Source organism: Syngnathus scovelli, chromosome 21 (genome assembly GCF_024217435.2).
Source record: "Syngnathus scovelli strain Florida chromosome 21, RoL_Ssco_1.2, whole genome shotgun sequence".
Taxonomy (NCBI): domain Eukaryota; kingdom Metazoa; phylum Chordata; class Actinopteri; order Syngnathiformes; family Syngnathidae; genus Syngnathus; species Syngnathus scovelli.
The window spans coordinates 10,002,675-10,023,168 of NC_090867.1; the positions used below are offsets into that span (position 1 = coordinate 10,002,675).

Genomic DNA, 20,494 nt, shown 5'->3' on the forward strand with positions numbered 1-20,494 from the left:
GGCGGATGTCGCCTCTGGAAAGAATGGGCCAATCCTGACGCATGATTGGCTTTGCAGAGGCGGGACTTAACCTCTGCGACAGATGGCATACGCCAATCCCGAGTAGTAGTCGCTCGTGATTGGTCCGCCCTTATGAACGGGGTAGGTCCACACACACTCACGGTGGAAGCAAGCTACTGTTGAAATTCCAACGCTAAGCAACTTTAGCCAGCTGGCTAACATGTCATTTAGCCATCAATGTGGTTAAGCTGCATTCATGGCACCACAATGGCTTCCAATTGACAGGTAATATGCTTTTGCCAGTGTGTCGCCGTAACTACAACCAGAACATGCCCACTTAGCCACAACGCGGCAATTGGTGGAATAACGAAGCTGGCGAGCTAGCCAGCCAGCCAGCCAGCCAGTCCGTCCGTCCGGAGCTTTGGGCTGGCTTGGGGCTTTTTGAACAGGTTTCCTCGGCCGCCCGGTGGACAGCCGAGCCTGATGCTGTGATTATCATGAGTCCCGCGGGCTGCCCCCATGTCACCTGCTTCAAAGTGGACAACTGGAAGCAAAACCTGAGGGCTATTTATCAGTGTTTCGTATGGAGCGGTTCGGCCGAAACCAGGAAACGCAAGGTAACAAGAGACTGGGAAGCCGAGTGGGCTCACCTCACGGAAGAGAGCTGTGCTGTGCGGCGTGCGTGCGTGCGTGCGTGAGTGAGTGAGTGAGTGAAAGGTCGCATGCGTGTGTGGTATGTTTGTGGGCAGTAACCCCTTCCATGAAGGAAAATAATAACAACACACCCGTTACACAAGTGGCAGAACGGACCTCCGTAAATGGTACTACATGTCCGACAGCATCTTGTTTTCCTCACCACTGCGCCTTCAAGGCATCTTCCCCGCAACAGCATCTACAGATGGGTCTTCCCTCGCCGCTCATTGTAGGCTTGAAATAAACCATGCAATGAATCACCCACCCCCACTACCAAATCATGACCACATCTCTTGGATGCAACCATTTTTTTTGCATCTGTGATTTACACATGTCGATCCATCCATCCATCCATCCATCCATCCATCCATCCCCCCCCCCCCCCCCCCCCCCAAATGCCTCCTTCATTCCATAATTGCCCATTCCTTCACTTGCGCCGGCACCCCACCCACGGAGCGGACTCGTTTGGCAATCTTGTGTTGCTTGTGCCTCTTGCAGACAGAAAGGCCGACACGCATGATTTCATAGAAGGGCGGTGGTGACAGGGTTGGAATGAAACCATAGCTTTTTCCATTTCCAAGTATGACATGGCTTGCCATTTGCTTGCAAGCAGTTCAGGATGTACACCCGGGGCCACCCTAACGTATCTGTTGTGTGACTCTGCCCCTTTTTCCAGGCCAAGTCATGCATCTGCCACATGTGCGGCGCTCACCTCAGCAGACTCCACTCCTGCCTTTACTGCGTTTTCTTCGCCTGCTTTGCCAAAAAACACATCCATGAGCATGCCAAGAGCAAACGACATAACCTAGGTATGGTGTACATGCACACTGGATGGAGCACACAGACTGACTACAGGAGAAGTGACTACCAATCAATTAGTTTAGAATGAAATCAGGAAGTGTTGCATGAATTTTATTTGTTACTTTTGATTTTATTGTTGGCCAATCGACAAAACATTATGAAATATATAAATGTACATCGCTGCTAAAGGGAAACCTGCTGAGAAATGCAGGAGAAGAAAAAAAGGGCATTCTTTTTTTTAGTGTAAGCTGTACAACGTGATCATGTGTAATAGCACATACAAAATGTCACCCCGTTGACCTGCATTTTGTATTCCCAGTTGTATAATGGAATTAGATGTTTGCAGCTCTGAGTGGAGAACATCATACTGCAGTGTTTGGGGGGGGGGGGGGGGTCCGAGTGCCGCAGCAGAGACACCTCGGGTGTGAATGACAAAGCAAGCAAACTTCGGCAGATGTTCAGAACAGTTTGGAAGCTTCTTTTTTTCCCTCATCCGTTTGGCTCAAGACCCCCCCCCCCCCCCCCCCCCCCCCTCGTCTTAGTGTGTTCCCCCACATGTGTAATTAAGGGAAGTGAAATTGTCTGTCTAATTAGGTTAGCTGTGGCAAAAAAAAGTATAACAGAGAAAGTGGGAGGAGGGCAGATTTCCGTAGACTGTTAAAGAGGTAATTAAGTCATCTTTAGAAAACCCTGTGGAATTAGCCAACATTTAACAAAGCCCCTCCTCCTCCTTAGTCTGTCTGTTCTCCACGTTGTCGTGTTTTCTGCGGATACTGGAGTTTCCGCCCACATCGCTAAAACAGCCATTAAAGTGGAATGGTTAAATGTCACCCGTGTTCATTTGCCCCCACACGTATTTCTTGGGTGAGTGAGAAGTGACTTATTGAGGTAGCAAGTCCTTGGAAGTACTAGCGCTATTGTTTACTAGGAAGAAAAAGTAGTATTGAACATCCAGAGTTTTCATGAGGACGTTTTGACACTGCTGCCGCCCGCACGTTAAACTGAAAACGAATTTTGACGAGACCTTGCGGCGATTGCCTCGGCTCCCTGCATCAAAGCAGTGTTTCCCATTGCAGAGGGAGGTAGGGACTTGTTGGGTGTGGGAAAGACTTTTTGCAAGAGCTCTTTGATATTCACAATGGGAGTTCATTTCAGACGCCTTCTCGTTTGTATCATTAGCGTTATCACCAGGGCTTTCCTTCCATGAAGAGCTATTCATCAACAATATGTGCCCTCTCACTGTGATTCAGTGCAGTCGTGTGCTCCTGCAAATGCCAATCATGACAAACGCTACGGTCAATAAACGACTTTGACAATCGCATTCCATTTCCTGTATGTAGCGCTTGTACTTGGCCACCTCTTTCCCGCCCTTGGCCATACAGCCTCACCTGCAAAGAATGACGGCGTCGGCCAAATGTCAGGTTGTCACGACGACCGCAAACGGGTAGCGCTGATGGCAACGATGGGAAGCACAATGGGGCAAAGCTTTGGCACTCTCCTGGGTCGCTCCGCACCTTTGCACGGGATTCTCGCGACCCGAGCGAGCGGCGCCATTAGCGGATGGTGTTGACAGATAGCAGATGTGTCAGCTGGTAAGCCCATTTGACTTGACAATGCGACACCATGGCAACATTGCCTGAACGGCGAAAGACGTGAGATGAATCATCCAGCGGCTCGCACTGACTCACAGCCCTGGACAAACCAACCAACCAACCAACCAACAAAATAGATCAAAGTCGACCCTGCATTTCAAATCAAAAGTCTCCTTTTTCTAACCCTCTCCTTGTCTTGACTTTGCAGCGATTGACTTGCTCTATGGGGGGATTTACTGCTTCATGTGCCAAGACTACATTTACGACAAAGACATGGAACAGATTGCCAAAGAGGAGCAAAGGAAAGCCTGGAAAATGCAAGGTCGGTCAGTCGGTCGGTCGATCGGTCGGTCGGTCGGGCAGCATCTTAACAGCACCTTTGATTTGAAAAGCTCGCGCGCAGAAAATGCTCCCATTCAAATTCTGCACGCCTTCCTTTGATATGGACAGCGTGCTCCATCTTGTGCTCCATGTTGATACGAGACCTTGAAAATGACTTGCAGGCGTAGGTGAGAAGTACTTGTCATGGGAGCCCACCAAGAGGGAGCTGGAGCTTCTCCGCCACAATCCCAAGAGGAGGAGAATCACCTCCAACTGTACTATCGGTTAGCCACCCCATCCAAAGCGCGTATGCCGTGACCCACTTTCTCGCTTGCGTTTATTTTTACATCACAGATCAAATGCTAATCATGCCGCATCATCGCTTGAAAATGTAGAATTGACTAATCCATTGCAATCAGATTATTCTATCAGCTCCATGCAGTCACTGAGGAACATATTTCACGCGACCTGGCCGTTGCCGTCAAATGTATCTATAAATAACATCTTGACATTGGACAAAATTCAAACAATATGCTAAGAAATGGTGTCCATTACAATAAGGACAGATGGATAAATGCAATTAGGTATTTATGTTTTATTTTGTTTTGGTTTTATGATTAGTCACAGCAGAAAATGAACGGGGAAATCCTCTTGTCTTGAACAACGCACAATCAAAGGCAGGCAGGCAGGCAGGCAGGCAGCAGCCAGAAATAGCAGCCTGAAGCTAACAAGCTACGAATCCACTGTGACTCGGGCAAATTAGCACATCCAACAAGCCCTGTAAAGCGCCCTCGAGCATCATCTTTGGGAGTGTCAGTCGAGAATTGAGAAGTAGGAATCATTGACTCTAGATTTCACTTCTCGGGCTTGCTTGCTTGCTTGCTTGCTTGCCTGCCATGTGTTTAGTTTAGCTGAGCCATTACAAAGGCCATTTGTCGCCCCAAATGGAGTTCAGATGACAATGGATCCCGTTGTACGTACAATTGTCAGTCATCTGCAGCTTCTGACAGTGTCCCTCCTCCGCTTCCAGGTCTACGCGGTCTGATCAACCTCGGCAACACGTGCTTTATGAACTGCATTGTCCAGGCGCTAACGCACACGCCGCTGCTGCGGGACTTCTTCCTGTCTGACCGACACAAATGTGAAATGCAGAGCAACTCCTGCTTAGTGTGTGAGATGTCACAGCTCTTCCAGGAGGTACCCCTTTTTTTTTTTTTTTTTTTTTTAGCCCAAAGCTAAGAAAGGATTTAGGGGTGTGTAGGAGCAAGTGGCGATTGTTCAAATGTGTACACGGGACCTCACCAGTTCTACTCAGGCCATCGTTCACCGCACATCCCGTTCCGTCTGCTCCACCTGGTGTGGACTCATGCCCGTCACCTGGCTGGCTACGAGCAGCAGGACGCACACGAGTTCCTCATCGCTGCGCTGGACGTGCTGCACAGGCACTGCAAAGGTCAGGCAAATTCACATCTTTTTTTTCATATGATATATATTTAATTCTAAAGTTGCCTTTTTCATCCACATGTATTTTTTTGTCCACATTCCAATTCTTAAGCAGCTTGTTTGTTTGTTTGTTTGTTTGCACGTGTGTGTGTGTGTTCATACAGATGACAACGGGAAAAAAGCCAACAACCCAAACCATTGTAACTGCATCATTGACCAAATCTTCACAGGAGGCCTGCAGTCCGATGTCACCTGCCAAGTCTGCCAGTAAGTGTGCTCGTGTGTAGCATTTTGCAACACAGCAGTCTACTGCAGCAGCAGCAAGAGAAATGAAACTCTTGAAAGTGATCTGTAGCACCACCAGGTGGATATACAGTATACTAGATATAGAGTAGATATTGGCTCTAGTAGATAAATGTTGAAATGCATCTCCATCCTTCTCCTAGCGGTGTGTCAACAACCATCGACCCGTTCTGGGACATCAGCCTGGACCTGCCGGGCTCCTCTACTCCTTTCTGGCCGCTGAGTCCCGGCGGAGATGGCTCAACACTAAATGGAGAGAGTCACGCCACTGGCGCCACAACACTGACAGACTGCCTACGAAGGTAACCCGCATTACAATAAGCTCGGTAAACTAGTGTGGAGACGGAGCACTTTGCGCAATATCCGTCTCACCCTTGGCTTAGGTTCACCAGACCAGAGCACCTCGGCAGCAGCGCAAAGATCAAGTGCAGCGGTTGCCATAGTTACCAGGAGTCCACCAAGCAACTGACCATGAAAAAGTTGCCCATCGTGGCCTGCTTTCACCTCAAAGTATGACTTGTCTTTTTCACAATGCTCTTGGACCATCCTGTTTACTTTTTGGGTGGGTGTGTGTGTGTTTGGCAGCGATTTGAACATTCTGCCAAGCTCCGGAGGAAAATAACAACTTATGTCTCTTTCCCTTTGGAGCTGGATATGACACCATTTATGGCCTCCAGGTGAGAAGCGTTGAACTTGAAACAGTTCCAATGCCACGTTATGACGCGACAACACCGTTGTGCGTTTCAGTAAAGAGAGCAGGACGAACGGCCAGTACCAGCAGACTGTGGAGCCCTTCAACAACGACAACAAGTAGGCTCATCGCAAGCAATCCGCAAATGATATGCTCACCTTCATTCACATCTATTGTCAAGATCATTAAGATCATGCTGGCCGTCACAGCTCATGGGATTCAGAGCCTTATTTACATGGAAATGCTCATGATGGTCTGTTTTGTACAGTATGTGCTCTGCTCTTGACTGTGGCCACCACTCCACTCCACTCCACGCCACTCGACTCCAGTGAAAGTTAGCTGGGATAGGCAGTGGCTTATTGTTGTTTTATTTGTGACATGGCCCCCTCATCAAGATTAAGAAGCTGCTGCCGTCGCCACCGCCGCCGCTGCTGATTGTCCCACTTCCTGTCTCAACCAGATACAGCCTTTTTGCTGTGGTTAACCACCAGGGAACACTAGAGAGTGGCCACTACACCACCTTCATCAGGCAGCATAAGGACCAGTGGTTCAAATGTGACGACGCTATCATCACCAAGGCCAGCATGGAGGCCGTACTGGACAGTGAAGGGTGAGCCATCAGTGATCCACCGCATGCATCATAATGGCAACATTCTATCAACGCTGCTGTCTGTCTGTCTGTCTGTCTGCTTCCCCCCCCCCCAGGTACCTTTTGTTTTACCACAAACAATTCCTGGAGTATGAATAGCGCAGCCCTCATCACAACGCATTTGAGCCCTAACGCACTACTGCAAGTCGCAAAACATTTCCACTGGAATTCAGGACGCACACAACAACAATGACAACAACAACAACAACAACAACGACAACAACAACAATCTGCTGCTTGTAAACCTGCCAAGCCCGTCTGCATGCTGCTGGAGGTTAAAACTGACTGGTAGCCATGGTCATTTTCCACTCCTCCCTGGCTTTCTCTTTTACAGACACACACAAGCAGAGGTATGTGGGGCATTTATTCATAAATGCTGTTTTTAAGCAACATCATTCTGAAGCAGGGATGGGGAGGGGGGGGGGTGACTTATTGTTTATGGGATCTGGGCTGCTATGCAAAAACCCATGAAATGTCAGAGGGACTTTTGATTGTAGAAAAAAACAGTGTTAGCATAGCCCCTATTGGAGCTAAGATTTTTTTCCATGAGGGGGGGAGGCCAAGGATATGTTTTTTTTTCCCCCCCAAATCTTCCAAAATTTGTGATCGATATTCATTTTCTGTTCCTATGGGGGACGGGTGAAAATGGTGGGAAAAAAATACCTAAAAGTCTGGCCATTATCTGGGGTCAGTGCCCCAACGGCTTGGCTCGGCTCGCCTCTAACACCGCCAATTTCAGAACACACAAAAGATACGATGAACGCGCACTTACTGTGTGAGAATATCCTGTTGCTGGTTCTGTCAGTCATTTCTTTCTTAGTTGGTGAGCAGGCACCTAGAGAAAGAACCGACTGACCGACCGACCGACTATTTGCGGAGAAGTCAGTATTCTATAGTATGTTCCTTTCAGAGATTCCTCGGCCCTGTGCTAAATGCTTATCAAAACTGCTCCAAGCAGCTCCAATCTAAAGACAAGGCTCGTTTTTTTTTTTTTTTTTCTTGTATGACTTTTGAAACAAAAGTAATTTGAATTCACAAGCACACCATGCGTCACATCGTAGCCTATACGCACGCACACAGTCTCCAAATGACCAAATATTGTAAGATTTTTGTTTTGTGAATGCATTTTTGCTGCACTGCAGAAGAAGGAGAAAGTCAAGGAGCAAACATCTCCTTGAGAGTTGTATGATAAATATTATACGTTTGTTTCTTTGTGTCACTTTTAGCGACCGAGTTTGTTGTCCTTTGACGACATGGAAAGATCGGCTTTTGCGCTCCCCAGAGTGCGCCGGATATTTCCGTCTCTATTGCTGCTTCCAACTGTCGCAGGGGCGGATGTTACTCAGTAAATATTATATTTTTATAGAAATAATGTCATTCTAAAAGGATTGGTTTACACTTTTTTGCATTCACTCTCTCACGTCGTCCGTCCGTCCGTCCGTCCGTCCGTCCGTGTTCTATTGTGCTGTGTTGTTTTCTATGCGCAAAAAGAGCTAAGCCACCTGCAGATGCTGCTATGGCAGCTTAGTCTTTTGTTAGATTAGCTTTATTGTTTCCTTTGTTTTGTTATTATGGGTTTTCTCGGGCAGTTTAGAAACATACTGTATATTCATTCATGTTCAAGGTAAGTGCTTGTGGTTAAATGCAAAAAACCAATACGGGATGTATCTTCAGAATAGTACAGTACAGTACAGTACGTACAACGGATCAAAGTTGATTCTGCGGTGTATTATTGTTGGCTGCGTGCGTGCGTGCGTGCGTGCTTGCCTGTGTGTTCGTCACACACACAAAAAAAAAAAAAAAAAAAGACAGTGTGGGGAAATGAACTGGTTCTTAAAAAATGTGGTCGTGTGTGTTGGGTTTGTATGCACGTGTGGTGCGCGTGCGTATGTTGTGTGTGTGTTTGTGTACTGAATCAGTACTTGCGTTCAGCATGCCGCCCAAGCTGAATCTTTTTCATTTCTTTTCTTTTCCACATGTATGTAAAGTATATCAATGTACAGTTTGTACGTAAGAGACAAATGGTGAAATGTCTATATTGTTTTTGCTGGATTCAGCCACGGGAGTCAAAACGGTGTCTTGCCTTATGAAGTCATTCCTCGAGTCCAAAAATGACAGGACAGGACAGGACGCAGTGATGGCAAGGCACTCAAATAAAGAAGTAAAAAAAAAAAACATCTTAGTCATTTTGTATTGGCTTGTTTTCCTGAAGGCATAGAAAGCTAGCTTCAGCTCATTTTTGCCGCCAGTTATTGAATGAGCTGCTCAAAATATTCACATACTGCTCATAAATATTTTGGACCCAAAATGGTATGAAAGTTGAAAGTGTGAAACAAGTAGGAGTTGATTCACAGCTAACTGATAACATTCCAATCCATTTTTCATTGACACTTTATTCGTGTTGACTGCCATCAAAATATGATTTACAAATAAAATAACAGAGATCCATATATAATAGCAAAACACAGTCAAATTGACTTTCCTGATAAGGACCAGTGATGAGTGAAACAAAGGAGGCCAAGAGTCCTCAAACAAGAAGGATTGATTGCTTTTGGTAGACTGCAGCTATAAACTATACACCACTTTGTCCAGCAGATGGTAACATCGTGCAGTGTTTGAAAACTCATCAACTACATGAGAAGTAGTCTTGGAGTGAGTGAGTGAGTGAGTGAGTGAGTGAGTGAGTGAGTGAGTGAGTGAGTGAGTGAGTGAGTGAGTGAGTGAGTGAGTGAGTGAGTGAGTGAGTGAGTGAGTGAGTGAGTGAGTGAGTGAGTGAGTGAGTGAGTGGCCCAGCAATGATCAATATGGTAGTGGGCTTGCTTTCCCGTCATCATTTTTTCATATGCCATATACACGTATAGTATCATCTCGGTGATGATGAGAATGATGTTTTGGGGTGGTCATACTTCATAACAAGAAGGAACTATTTTGCTCGTTTAAACAGCTAGTGGAGCTACTAACAAACACAATGCAATGAAATGAAATGTAACGAACGTGGCCAAGCAATCTCATGGTTTAGTGGAGCAGGCTATAAAAGCATATCTGCGACATCTTTCAAATGGCAGGAAAACGACTAGCGGCCCCACATGACATCTGCTTGCATAACCCCGTGTACTTGTTTTTTTTTGTTTTTTTTTGCATGTGCACAAATTGATCGCACAGCCAGATTGCAGGTAGGGTATAAGTGGAGCATTTGACGGCATGAAAGGTGTCTTCGAAATCCTGCCATCAAGCATGCGCATGTGTGATCAAAGCAGGCTAAACCCCTCGCTGAGCATCTCTTGAGCACACGGCAGGCTTTTTTTTTTTCTTCTCCCCTTTTCTCCCTCCCCAGCACAAGGGCATCTGTGCTGGATCAAACAGACTGTGGTGGTGGTGGTGGTGGTGGTGCACTTCCACAGGCTCATTTTTGGACCTCAGCACGACAATGTCTCCTTTGCTTCTTTTTTTCCATGATGCAGGAAAACTTGAGTTTGTTGGCGTGCTTGCCACAATCTGTTTCAGCTATATGTTAAGTCTCTGAGTGTGTCCACTATGTAACTACAGCTTGTCTTTTTTTTTTTTCTTTTTTCCCCCTCCCTCCCATGTGCCACTAGTGAAGTGAGACACGAATGTGGGCGACATAAGTTGTGCTGATCAGTGCACTGTCTATTTTGACGCTAATGAGAATGATGAAGGTTAATGGCAGTCACAAAGACGAGCCAGAGTGACAATTGCACCACTGGTCGGATTAAGTTTAGACTGGACAGTCAGGAAAATGAATGGCGAGATTTGACTTTTATTAGCACTGAGACCACTTTGATGACAGTGTACATCTTCTGCGCACTAAAAGGTAGCTTTGAGTGCAAGTGGGCACTAAAAAACAATATTGACACTCTGTTCCCTCCCTCCCTCCCTCCCGCCGGGCACGGGCACGGCAGCTCAATTTGCGTCAAGTGTTGTGGCTTTTTGGACATTTTTCATTCATCGCGATTGGCTGTGGGGGGAAGTACGGCGTTGCTGAGTCCTGTTCAGGCCGCAGTTTGCCTGCCATGCATTGTGGGCAACTTTGGAGCATGTTGGTGGTCCTGCAGATATACATACATACATATACGTATGTGGCATTTCATTTTTGTTTCAAACTGACAACTAGTATGTGAATGTCTGCTTCCATTGGCCTCGTGTAATTGATTGCAGCTCATCTGCTCGCTCGCATAGCGGTAGTATATGATGGCTGGCACAACCTTTTCCATCGAGTGAGATGTGCCGCTTTCGTCTCATCTCATCTCATCTCATCTCCATCCACTCACTCACTCACCTGCTACAATGGAATAGCATTAGCGCATCATTTGCTGGCTTTCTCGGCGGCAGGAAGAGTCGTGAGTCATACTCGTCGGGGCGACCCAGCAGGCGAGGAAAGGGAACGAGGTTCACTCGTGCATGTAAAGTGTCAAAGGCACTCGACTTCACGTACGCCGATGAGACTATCTTAAGCGTGCGTGCATGCATGCATGCATGCGTCAAAGCGTGCATAACATCTGATGTTTATCGTTTCATTCATCTCGTGTCTCTGATGGTGTCCAATAGAATCACTTTGTACAAATGAATGTCATAATATGACATGTGAGTTTCAGTGATTAGGATATTTTACAAAACGCATTTAATTCAATTGGAAAAAAGAATGTCTGTGCGTTAAGTTGATTTATTGTTATCATTCAGATGTGTGTTTAGTACATGGAATGAATAGGAGTGCTACTACTAAGAGAAGTTGAAGGTCTGCTACAAGGGCTTCTTAAAGCAAATTTATTTGTGCCTTAAGACTAATTGATTTATTTATTCATGCCTCCAGGCATGAATAAATGACGATTGAAAGCATTTCAGAAGTACACGTTCCAAAGATAATCAAGACGTTTGTAGGCAGGCAGGCAGCCTCCTCATTCATGTTGTATCCAGCTCAAATAGTGCACGTGACGCGTGAATCGACGGGAAAGTAAATCAAATTCACCACGGGAACAGCAAATGGGCTTTTTTTTAATCGCAGAAAAGGACATTAGATTGTCCGACACGTACAATCGATAACTTTCTCCGATTTTAGGGCAGCAATGTCATCACAAATTCTTACATGAATTCACTAACATAAGCAATTTCATATGGAGGACAAGGACGTGTAACAACTAGGTTTTGCTCGTCAGGCCTTTGGTTGGGAAACACGCCGGCCCTTGCTTGATGTACGTACACGGATACGTTAGGATGAGTGAGTGACAAGGCACGTTGCGTGGAAAATGACGGTGGAACCTCCAAAGTTGATCCATTCTGCGACGCTGGTTGACCTTTTGTCATTTCCAAAAGAATTTTTGCCACAGCAAATCAATGAAGGAGAAATAATTGTACACTTTACACCAACGAGGCTGATATACGTACCAACGATGACCGCCGGCCGGTTCATTGTTACGCAACACGAGTGCCTTTTCCTGAGCTGAAATTTGACTCCATTTGTCTTGTGCCATGATAATGGTTTGAACATCACACTTTTCTCAAAAGTGTTTGTTCAACCTTGAAGAAGTAGACTGAAAATTGACATCAAGCTCCACGGAATTGTATCTTGGTGTCATGTGAAACATTGGGCACTAGAAGTCCTGTGCGTGCGGCGTGTGGCGTATCTTTATGTGGAGGCAATTTCGCAGACAAAGGAATAGAAATAGGAAGGCTGCTGTGGGACTGGAGCAGTCAACTTCAAACATAGCCAATCAAAGCTTTTTTTTCTTTTTCTTTCTATTAAATACTAACAACAATGACAAATGTGCATTTGATGGCAAAAGAACGTATTTACAAATATCACCAGTGTAACACTTTTACATTTGACCATCTTCACAAACGATATGAATATTTACTAGTGTGTGTGTGTGTGCGTGTGCGTGCGTGTGTGCTCTGAGCAGGTGTATTGTCCGCTAGCTCCGAGAGCGAGCGTTCTGCACTGCGAGCAATGCGCTGACACCGAATCGGAATCTGCCGCCGTCTATGAAAATAGAGCTCATAGGTCTCCATCTTCTCCCCCTTCCCATGCAAGATTCAGCCTTTCCCCCCCCCCACGCATAGAATACAGACTTAATATTAAACAGTGCATCCTCTGCGCACATTGTAGCCCTTCACAAATCATCTTGATTAAAAAAAGAAAAAAAGCATTGCAGGTGAGATGGCCTTTTCCTCACGTTTGTACATCTCCACAAACACCCTTGACGTGTTGTTGAATTGTGCAAGCGTGAGCAAAAGAGCCACATGTAAATGGAAGCCAATGACATGAGCTGACTTCACCCAAAAAGCAACATATACTACGTATCGTTGCGCTACATTCACATTCGTTTTGGTTCAAACTGTCTTGTCAAAGTCAACGGTCACAAGTCACAACGGTCCATTTAGTCAGTACAGGATGTCCAAACAGCCGACAGCCGACGGCACGGGTAGTCTTGCTGTGTTTCTTTTCGGTATGCTTTCTCAACAAGACATCGATCACTTTACATTTCTCCGTGCATTGCCAAGCAAATGATGGAGAAGGAAGGGCTGGACCAAGGCCGGGGATTTGATTGAAGCCACTAAAACAATTCCGCTTTATATACTACGCGCAAAGGCATTGGACCGAAAAATCCTTTCACTCATACGCAGCCTTTGGCCAAATGAAATCATGGATTTCAGCGCAACCCGCCCCCCCCAGTCCCGTTGTATTGTTCAACACGACAGTGAAAAGGGTGTCGTTTTCTCATCATTTACAAGCATTATTATGCAAACATGCAAGCGTGTGGACCGTTGTGGAAAAAAGCACTTACTATTCACAAGCGGCTGACTGAGCCCAAATGCAGCAGAAAGAGTTCTGAAATGAATGTCATCCATAATTGAGATCCTTTGTATTCACAAGGGCCCCCAAAACATGCAAACGCGGGGCTAAGAATACCTTTCGAGGAGGGAAAAGATATCATTTATCTGTCACGTTTGTCATTGACCACCAGACGCCAAAAAGACAAAAACAATGCAGTGACTTGCGCACTAAATAAGATAAATGGAGTGTGTCCACCGATTGATGGGACCTGACTGAAGCTGCAATCTGCGATCGTCAGGATGACCCTGTTTTTCAGCGCTGGCTGGCTGGCTGGCGCACAAAACATACTCATTGACATGAAACTAAGAGGTCACGCACGGTACACGCCACTTGAGATGGCTAAAAGAGCAATCCTATTTGATTGAGTGGCTCCCCCCCCCCCCCGCAAAAGATGAGCTTCAACAATAACGTTTGGCCAAAGGTCCACATCCATTTTCTAAGATTACAATCGTCAGCGAATGGGCTTGTATTAGTCCAGCTATGCTATTTGGAACTGACTATAGTGTCGTTTTGTCAACGCAACGCACATTCGAGAATGCTTTGAATTGAAAATTCGGCAGTGTTCAAATATTCCAGTTCAAATGTTTCTCCAAAAATAAGACTTGGAATTTCTTTTTCACAAAACGTAGCGTCATGATACAGGGAATTCGACCAATCATTTCAGGGGTGATTAGGGGTCTCTTGATTGGCAGATACTCCAAGATGAATTTCTAAAGGCTAAATCTAAAGTCTGATCACCACAAAGAGGAACCTTTACATTGTCATGGCATATTTCAAAACTGAGCACTGCATAAAAATGCGAAAATGTCAAGTACGTCATGAGAGATACCACAGACATGCCACGACAGGAAAATATTGGCCTCGGCCATGTTTGCAGCCATGTTTGCAGCCATGTTTGCACATGCGTCAGGCAGGCAGGCAGGCAGGCCGGCCGGCCGGCCGGCACCTTTGTATTTACAAGTACGAGCTGTTTGCCAACAATTTCTTTGTCCATCAGACCGCTTACGGATGGATGAGTGCGGTGTTCCCCGGCAACCCGCCAGCGTCCTTCATCATTGTGCCGTTGACAAGGCTTTGCCATTTGTTTCTCTGATCATCTTTTCAAGTCAGGCAGGGCCGGTGGAACGGATCATGACTCTAGTCCATGATTTCTTCTTTCTTTTTTCTGACCTCGACTTTTACCTTTTGAGGGTCGCTCCACAAGGCAAATGTTTGCCTTCCTTCCCTTTTCTGAAAACAGTGCCTAATGGCATCCTGTTTCCTAACCCTAACCCACAAGAATGGGGTCTCTTCCTCACGCGCAACGCACTCAAGTAGCCCTTCTGTCGGCAGGCAGATCGTCCCTCCCTCCCTCCCTCCCTCCCTCCCTCCCTCCCTCCCTCCCTCCCTCCAACACGAGCCCAACTGGGCTTAGTGACGTAAGCGTCCAACTTCTGTTTGACGTTAGTCAGGAGGCTCATTGAGTGTTCAGGGTCAATGAGAGCAGGTTGCCTCAAACACTTGGGTCAATGTACCATCTCTGTTGTGAAACTGCTCAGACTGGCTTACTTCATAGAGCAGAGTCCATAGAAGGGCGGGTGGGCTATTGCATCAGTGTCCCCCCTAACCCCCCGCCCCGTATGTGATAGTCGCCAACAGTTGCTTGGTGTTCCTCAGCCGGCCCTCAAATGCTGGTCTGCAGCTCTCCGTTGAGCAGCGCCGCATTATGCGCCTCCAAGTTGGCGTTGATGATGAGCGCGTGATTGACCACCCTGCTCCTGTCCACCCTGCTGTCACTGCGATCCATTTCATCCAGGCCAGTCACCTTTTTGAGACACAGCACCTTCTGGAAACTCTTCTTGAAGTTGTCCGACAGGAAGGCGTAGAGAATGGGGTTAGCGCAGCTGTTGGCGTAGCCCAGCACCACCACAAAGTCAAAGGTGCTTTTCACCGCCGACGTCGGCTTGATGGAGCCGGTGACCGAGGTGACGTTGAAAATGTAGAAGGGCAGCCAGCAGAGGACGAAGACGGCCACCACGATGGAGACCATGCGGGTCACTTTACGTTCCGATCGTTTGCGTTTGGTCGAGCCCACTCGCATGCCTGAGGATTTGACCTGCAAAAAGGCACGCAATCTCCATCAGTGGATGATCTTGAAGCCATACTGACTTCTATGATGACTCCCCCCATAGACTCATTGGATAAATCAAGCTGAAATTTCGTCCCATGTCGTGCGTGTGTCTCCACTGACTGAGGCTCAATCGCATCGTTCGATGAGCGAGCGACAACAGCTGGCGCAAGATTCCCAACGCCACGACTACAAGTTTACAAGCAAAGCAGAATTGGAAGCCAGCTGCTTCTTACCTTGACTATGATGAACAGGTAACACAGGCATATGACGGCCAGGGGAAGGAAGAATCCAATGAAGAAGGTGTAAAATATGAAGGCGGTGTAATAGGCGTCCTGGGGCTCGGGCCAAACGATCCCGCAGACCGGTACCTTGTCCAGACCGCTGAAGATCATGGTCGGTAGGATGACTAACAGCGACACGCCCCACACTGTCAAGTTGATGAACTTGGCAACCCGGGGCTTCCGCCATTTGGTCGACTTAATGGGGTGAACCACGGCCAGGTAGCGATCGATGCTCATCACCGTGAGGCAAAAGATGCTGGTGAACTGATTGAGAGAGTCTGGGGGGGGGGGGGGGGGGGGGGGGAGAAGCAGATAGAGTCAGGCAGGAGTTGCTTTTGATCAAGTGATTCGACAAATTCGAGAAAGTCGCAGATCGTGAATCTCAGAGTTGGAGCTAAAATTCAAACAATTACTGTACTTAACATACTAGAAATGATTTTTGAGCCAGGATGGATTGCTGAAGCACAATCCATGACTTTAAACCATATGATGATCACACGTACGTGAGAATGGTTTGCTGAGCTATCCCAAAATGCTAGCCTAGCTCAGTCAGTGCAGTTTTTGAAGCGGCAACCCGGTTGTTGCAGGTTAGGAGCGCTCTTCTAAATGGTTTACTGTCGCACTCTTTGACGAGCGGACTCCCCAGCTCCGCTCCGCTCTGCCATTTGCTGTCATGGGTTGGCCTCTAGAGGAGCCACAAAGCGCTGAAAGCAAGTATGGCTGGCCAGCCAGCATTTGAACGCAGTGCTCAGCGTGCTCCGTTGTCTACCTACCCACAGTCAAAATGACTTTGCACAGCGCCTCGCCAAAGGGCCAATGCACCAATGCCAGCTGTAAGGCGATGAACGGCAGGCTCATCATGCACAGCACGTCGGCCACGGCCAGGTTGAGGATGTATATGTTGGTCACCGTCTTCATTTTGGCGTAGCGTAGGATGACGTAAATGACCAGGGCGTTGCCGCAGAGTCCCACCGCGCACACCATGAAGTAAATCAAAGTGATAACCACTGAGCTGGTCTTGTCCTGGTGGGGTTCCTTGCTTTCTCCCGTCACGTTCAGGTCCAGGTCCAGGTCCGACTCGTTCCCTTGGAGGTAGCTGTCGTATAGGAGCGGCTCGGGGATAGTCATGTTTGGTGGAGGCGAGAGGAAGGACCATTGATCCAGCGCCATCGTCGCAGAGTCAAAGGTAGCTCAAACGCGTGTCGGCATCACATCGCGCATGACGAGAAGAACACATCTAGGAGGACGTGACAAAGGGAGAGAAGGCTATTATGAGTGACGCCATGGCAACGCTTAGCCGATATAGTAACTCCTACTTTCAGGGCTGCTAATGTCACATCTCGGTGAACATTGTAGCTGCCATTTTGTGTCGTTTTCCAACCTCTTACGTATGTCCCAAATCATTGATTGATTTCTTTCCGCCGTCAATGTTCTTGCCGTCCGTCCGTCCGTCCGTCCGTCCGTCCGTCCGTCCGTCCATCCATCCATCCATCCATCCATCCACCCACCCACCCAACCAACCAACCAAAAGCATAAACTCACCACCGTGGGTCAAACGATCTAGGCGGGGAGGGCCGGGCTCCATGTCGTCCGGCGTGTGCATACATGCAATAAGCCAGGTTGGAGAGATGATCGAGGGAGGGCATTGTGCCGCGAGCGGAGACAAATGTTTATTCAATCGATCTCGGGAACAAACAGCTCGGACGCTGTCGGGAGGGAGGATCTGTCATTTGAGTTGAGGGACAAGTCCCAATTTTGCTCGCATCTATTAAATAGTCACATCACCTTTGGGATTTCATATTGATGGACAGCTCAGTTCAAAACATGACCGAAAGCTGTTTGAGAATATATCTATTCTTTTTCCATGTCAATAATGAACTCCATTTGTGAGAAGGTACAAGTAGAGTTGCAAAATAAAAGCATGCGGGAATGTGCAATGTGACGTAACGTGACTCAACCTCACCTTGCCAGACATGAATCGAATGAAGATTCTTCACACGAATTTAGGAGAACATTTCAATGATCCCCTTTTTTAGCTCATAGTATAAGAAATTTGCGGAGCGAGCGCTTCTATATTTTCTACCTCCAAAGCAATCAACGCCAGCCAGTGGTAGTGCGCTGTAAGCGGGAGCTCAGACCATTCCTTTGACATCATTAAATGAACAGTCAAGCCATAATGTTATTATTTGCATCTTTTCTAACCCACCAGGCATCTAATCATTGGATTAATTGTGTCACATTCGAGTCCTTGTAAATGTCCATGAAAATCTATCCAGGACTTCATTTCAACTAGACAGACTTTTTATACGTATTTTGTACTAGCGCATGAGTACACTTGAAGACTTACTTTGAATTAGAAAATGTCCTCCTTGTGTCAAATCCATCGTGCCAATTGCCAAGATGTTTTTACAGAGCGCGTGCGTCCATCTAGCCTGCCTTCCTTCCGTGCATCCCTCCATCCATCCATCCACCTGCTCCGTGTCAGTTACGCGCAGCTCCAGCGGTTCAGGCACCACGCAGCCTCGTCACGGCCCGTGCCAGCAGTAGCTCAGGTCTTTTTTGGGGGGGGTGAGCGGCTGCTGCAAATGTTTTCTTTATGGCAAAATAAACCAAAGTGAGCAAAGTGTCGGCGACGCGTGCGTCACGTTGACTGGGTGCGCTTGAGACTGCGACTGAGGGAGGGAGGGAGAGAGAGAAAGAGGGAGGGGGAGAGAGAGAGAGAGAGAGAGAGAGAGAGAGAGAGAGAGAGAGAGAGAGAGAGAGAGAGAGAGAGAGAGAGAGAGAGAGAGAGAGAGAGAGAGAGAGAGAGAGAGAGAGAGAGAGAGAGAGAGAGAGAGAGAGAGAGAGAGAGAGAGAGAGAGAGAGAGAGAGAGAGAGAGGGTGAGAGGGTGAGAGGGAGGGGGGAGAGAGAGAGAGAGAGAGAGAGAGAGAGAGAGAGGAGAGAGAGAGAGAGAGAGATATTCCCCCTCGGAATAAAATGGAGATCATTTCATCTCGGGTCAAAATGCCATGAGAAAAACCTTCTTAACTGTACGTGCATGCGTTATGATGGACTTACTCCAATCCAATTTCAGTCGTGACACCTTGATTTGCAAGTTGAATTCAATACTATATACGTATGATAAATGAAAACAAATGAAATACAAGTTCCCTCATTACCATCAATTCCAGACTATGAGTCATAATTTGGCTCCTGACTTGTGATTATTGAGCTTCAAATACCTAATGAGTCTACGCCGATTTTTTCCCTTATTTTGCTCCCTACATCTAAAAACAAATGTGTTTTCCTTCCTCCTTTGTCAAAAGGCCGGACATAGAGAGAGGCAAAGTCAACGGCGGTTGAGATTGTGATTGATTGCGATCTGGGGCGTCTTATAAGGTGGGAAAAAAGAACGCCAAAGCAATCTGATTCAACGGCTACCTTGTCTCGTGAGGGAGGGAGGGAGGGAGGGAGGGAGGGAGGGAGGGAGGGAGGATATGCCATGGCGTCGTGACCGCATTCCTAGTCTCACCTTTGATCTTTTTGTTTTATAGCCAATAAATGTTTCAGCTTGTCACCCCCAGTGACCAACATACCTATTAGTTTTTTGGTGGTCGAGCCATGTGGGAGAAAAATAAGAAAAGCATTTTTCCTCTGCAGGTTCTACTCTACGTAAGCACTTTCCTAACAGAACGTAGCAGAAGAATGGCATTGCATTGCAAGAAAAATCGGATGGATGCGGCGGTTTCAGGGAGATACGGGACAAGCGCGTCACAATCAATCTGTTGGCAAAAGATCTTTTCCCAAGAGGAAATGCATTTCAAGGGTGTCTTCTACGACTAAAGCTGCATGAGAAAATCTTGTCTTGCTTAAGTGCTGCTATTTTTAAGCCTATATCCAAGTGGCATGCTTTATTTATGCTGGATATGAATTGATTTCAATCCACTCGGGACTGCAAAGAGTCATCCCATACAAAAGGCAGGAGATATTGAAGGGTTCTGCTAGCGAGCACTGTAAATCAGTAGCCAGTTTGGGAGGGTTATTAGTTCTGGGTCAAGTGAGGTCATCGGAGAAACAGCCAACAAGCTGCAACCATTCACCTTTGATTGAAGTACGTACGTACGTAGCAGTCGCGCTCATCATTTTGAAAAACAAAGTTACGTACATGCCTTAAAAGCGTCACCTGCTTCGTTCGACTTGGAGGCTTGAAAAAGTGTAGTTGTTTTTCATTCCCTTGCAGTTCAAAGCTTTTCAGAAAACAGCAGGATTTGTGACTTCTCACTATTATTGGCCTTTCAGCTTTTACACGTGCACATACAAATTGACTGAAGTTCCGGCAAAAATATTCAGTAACAAGCAACATTAAGAATCAGGTGTCCTCAGGTTTCTATTGCTTCCATTTATGTACTGTGACTTTTGTTGTATGCACAATGTTGGCCAAAGGAATCAGCATGGTGACAAGTGGGTGCTGTCACTGCTGCAACCTCGAGGTGCTTAGTTGTCATTTCCTTTGGTGCTGAACGCTATTGGGACTTTTTGGATCCAAATACGACCGTACGTACAGCAGGTGCTCCGTAGAAATGATGGTTTGACTGTCTGTCACGTGTAACTGGAAATACTGGAAAAAAAGTAACGCGTAACCGTCATCGGATTACTTGACTGGAAAAAGATCTGGCGTTATTGTTAAATGTGTGGAATTTTTATAAAGCCTAGAAATCTTCAGAAAATGCTGATTAAGTTTCATTGTATGTTCCCTCCAGGGGGTGGGTGGAAATATTGA

General features: G+C 46.8%; 2 protein-coding genes across 3 annotated transcripts; one reads left to right on the plus strand and one right to left on the minus strand.

The window, feature by feature from the left end:
• Positions 1-139: 139 nt before the first annotated feature.
• LOC125991654 (ubiquitin carboxyl-terminal hydrolase 22) lies at positions 140-6,948 on the plus strand. 2 transcript variants are annotated; one of them, XM_049759909.2, is made up of 13 exons: positions 140-617; positions 1,370-1,502; positions 3,295-3,408; positions 3,590-3,691; positions 4,438-4,604; positions 4,713-4,860; positions 5,015-5,117; positions 5,297-5,455; positions 5,537-5,663; positions 5,739-5,830; positions 5,901-5,963; positions 6,305-6,454; positions 6,550-6,947. In XM_049759909.2, exons 1-13 carry the CDS (start codon positions 498-500, stop codon positions 6,590-6,592), a joined length of 1,521 nt encoding a protein of 506 aa, XP_049615866.1. In that variant the 5' UTR covers positions 140-497; the 3' UTR covers positions 6,593-6,947. The 2 variants fall into 2 exon arrangements, with proteins under 2 accessions (XP_049615866.1, XP_049615867.1); XM_049759910.2 differs by lacking the exon at positions 3,590-3,691 and having other exon boundaries at positions 6,550-6,948.
• A 7,767-nt stretch (positions 6,949-14,715) lies between these two features.
• On the minus strand, positions 14,716-18,611 carry LOC125991670 (somatostatin receptor type 2). Its single transcript, XM_049759951.2, has 4 exons — positions 18,082-18,611; positions 16,508-16,971; positions 15,687-16,012; positions 14,716-15,438 (listed from the first exon to the last, which is right to left on the minus strand). Exons 2-4 carry the CDS (start codon positions 16,902-16,904, stop codon positions 15,007-15,009), a joined length of 1,155 nt encoding a protein of 384 aa, XP_049615908.1. The 5' UTR covers positions 16,905-16,971; positions 18,082-18,611; the 3' UTR covers positions 14,716-15,006.
• Positions 18,612-20,494: the final 1,883 nt, after the last annotated feature.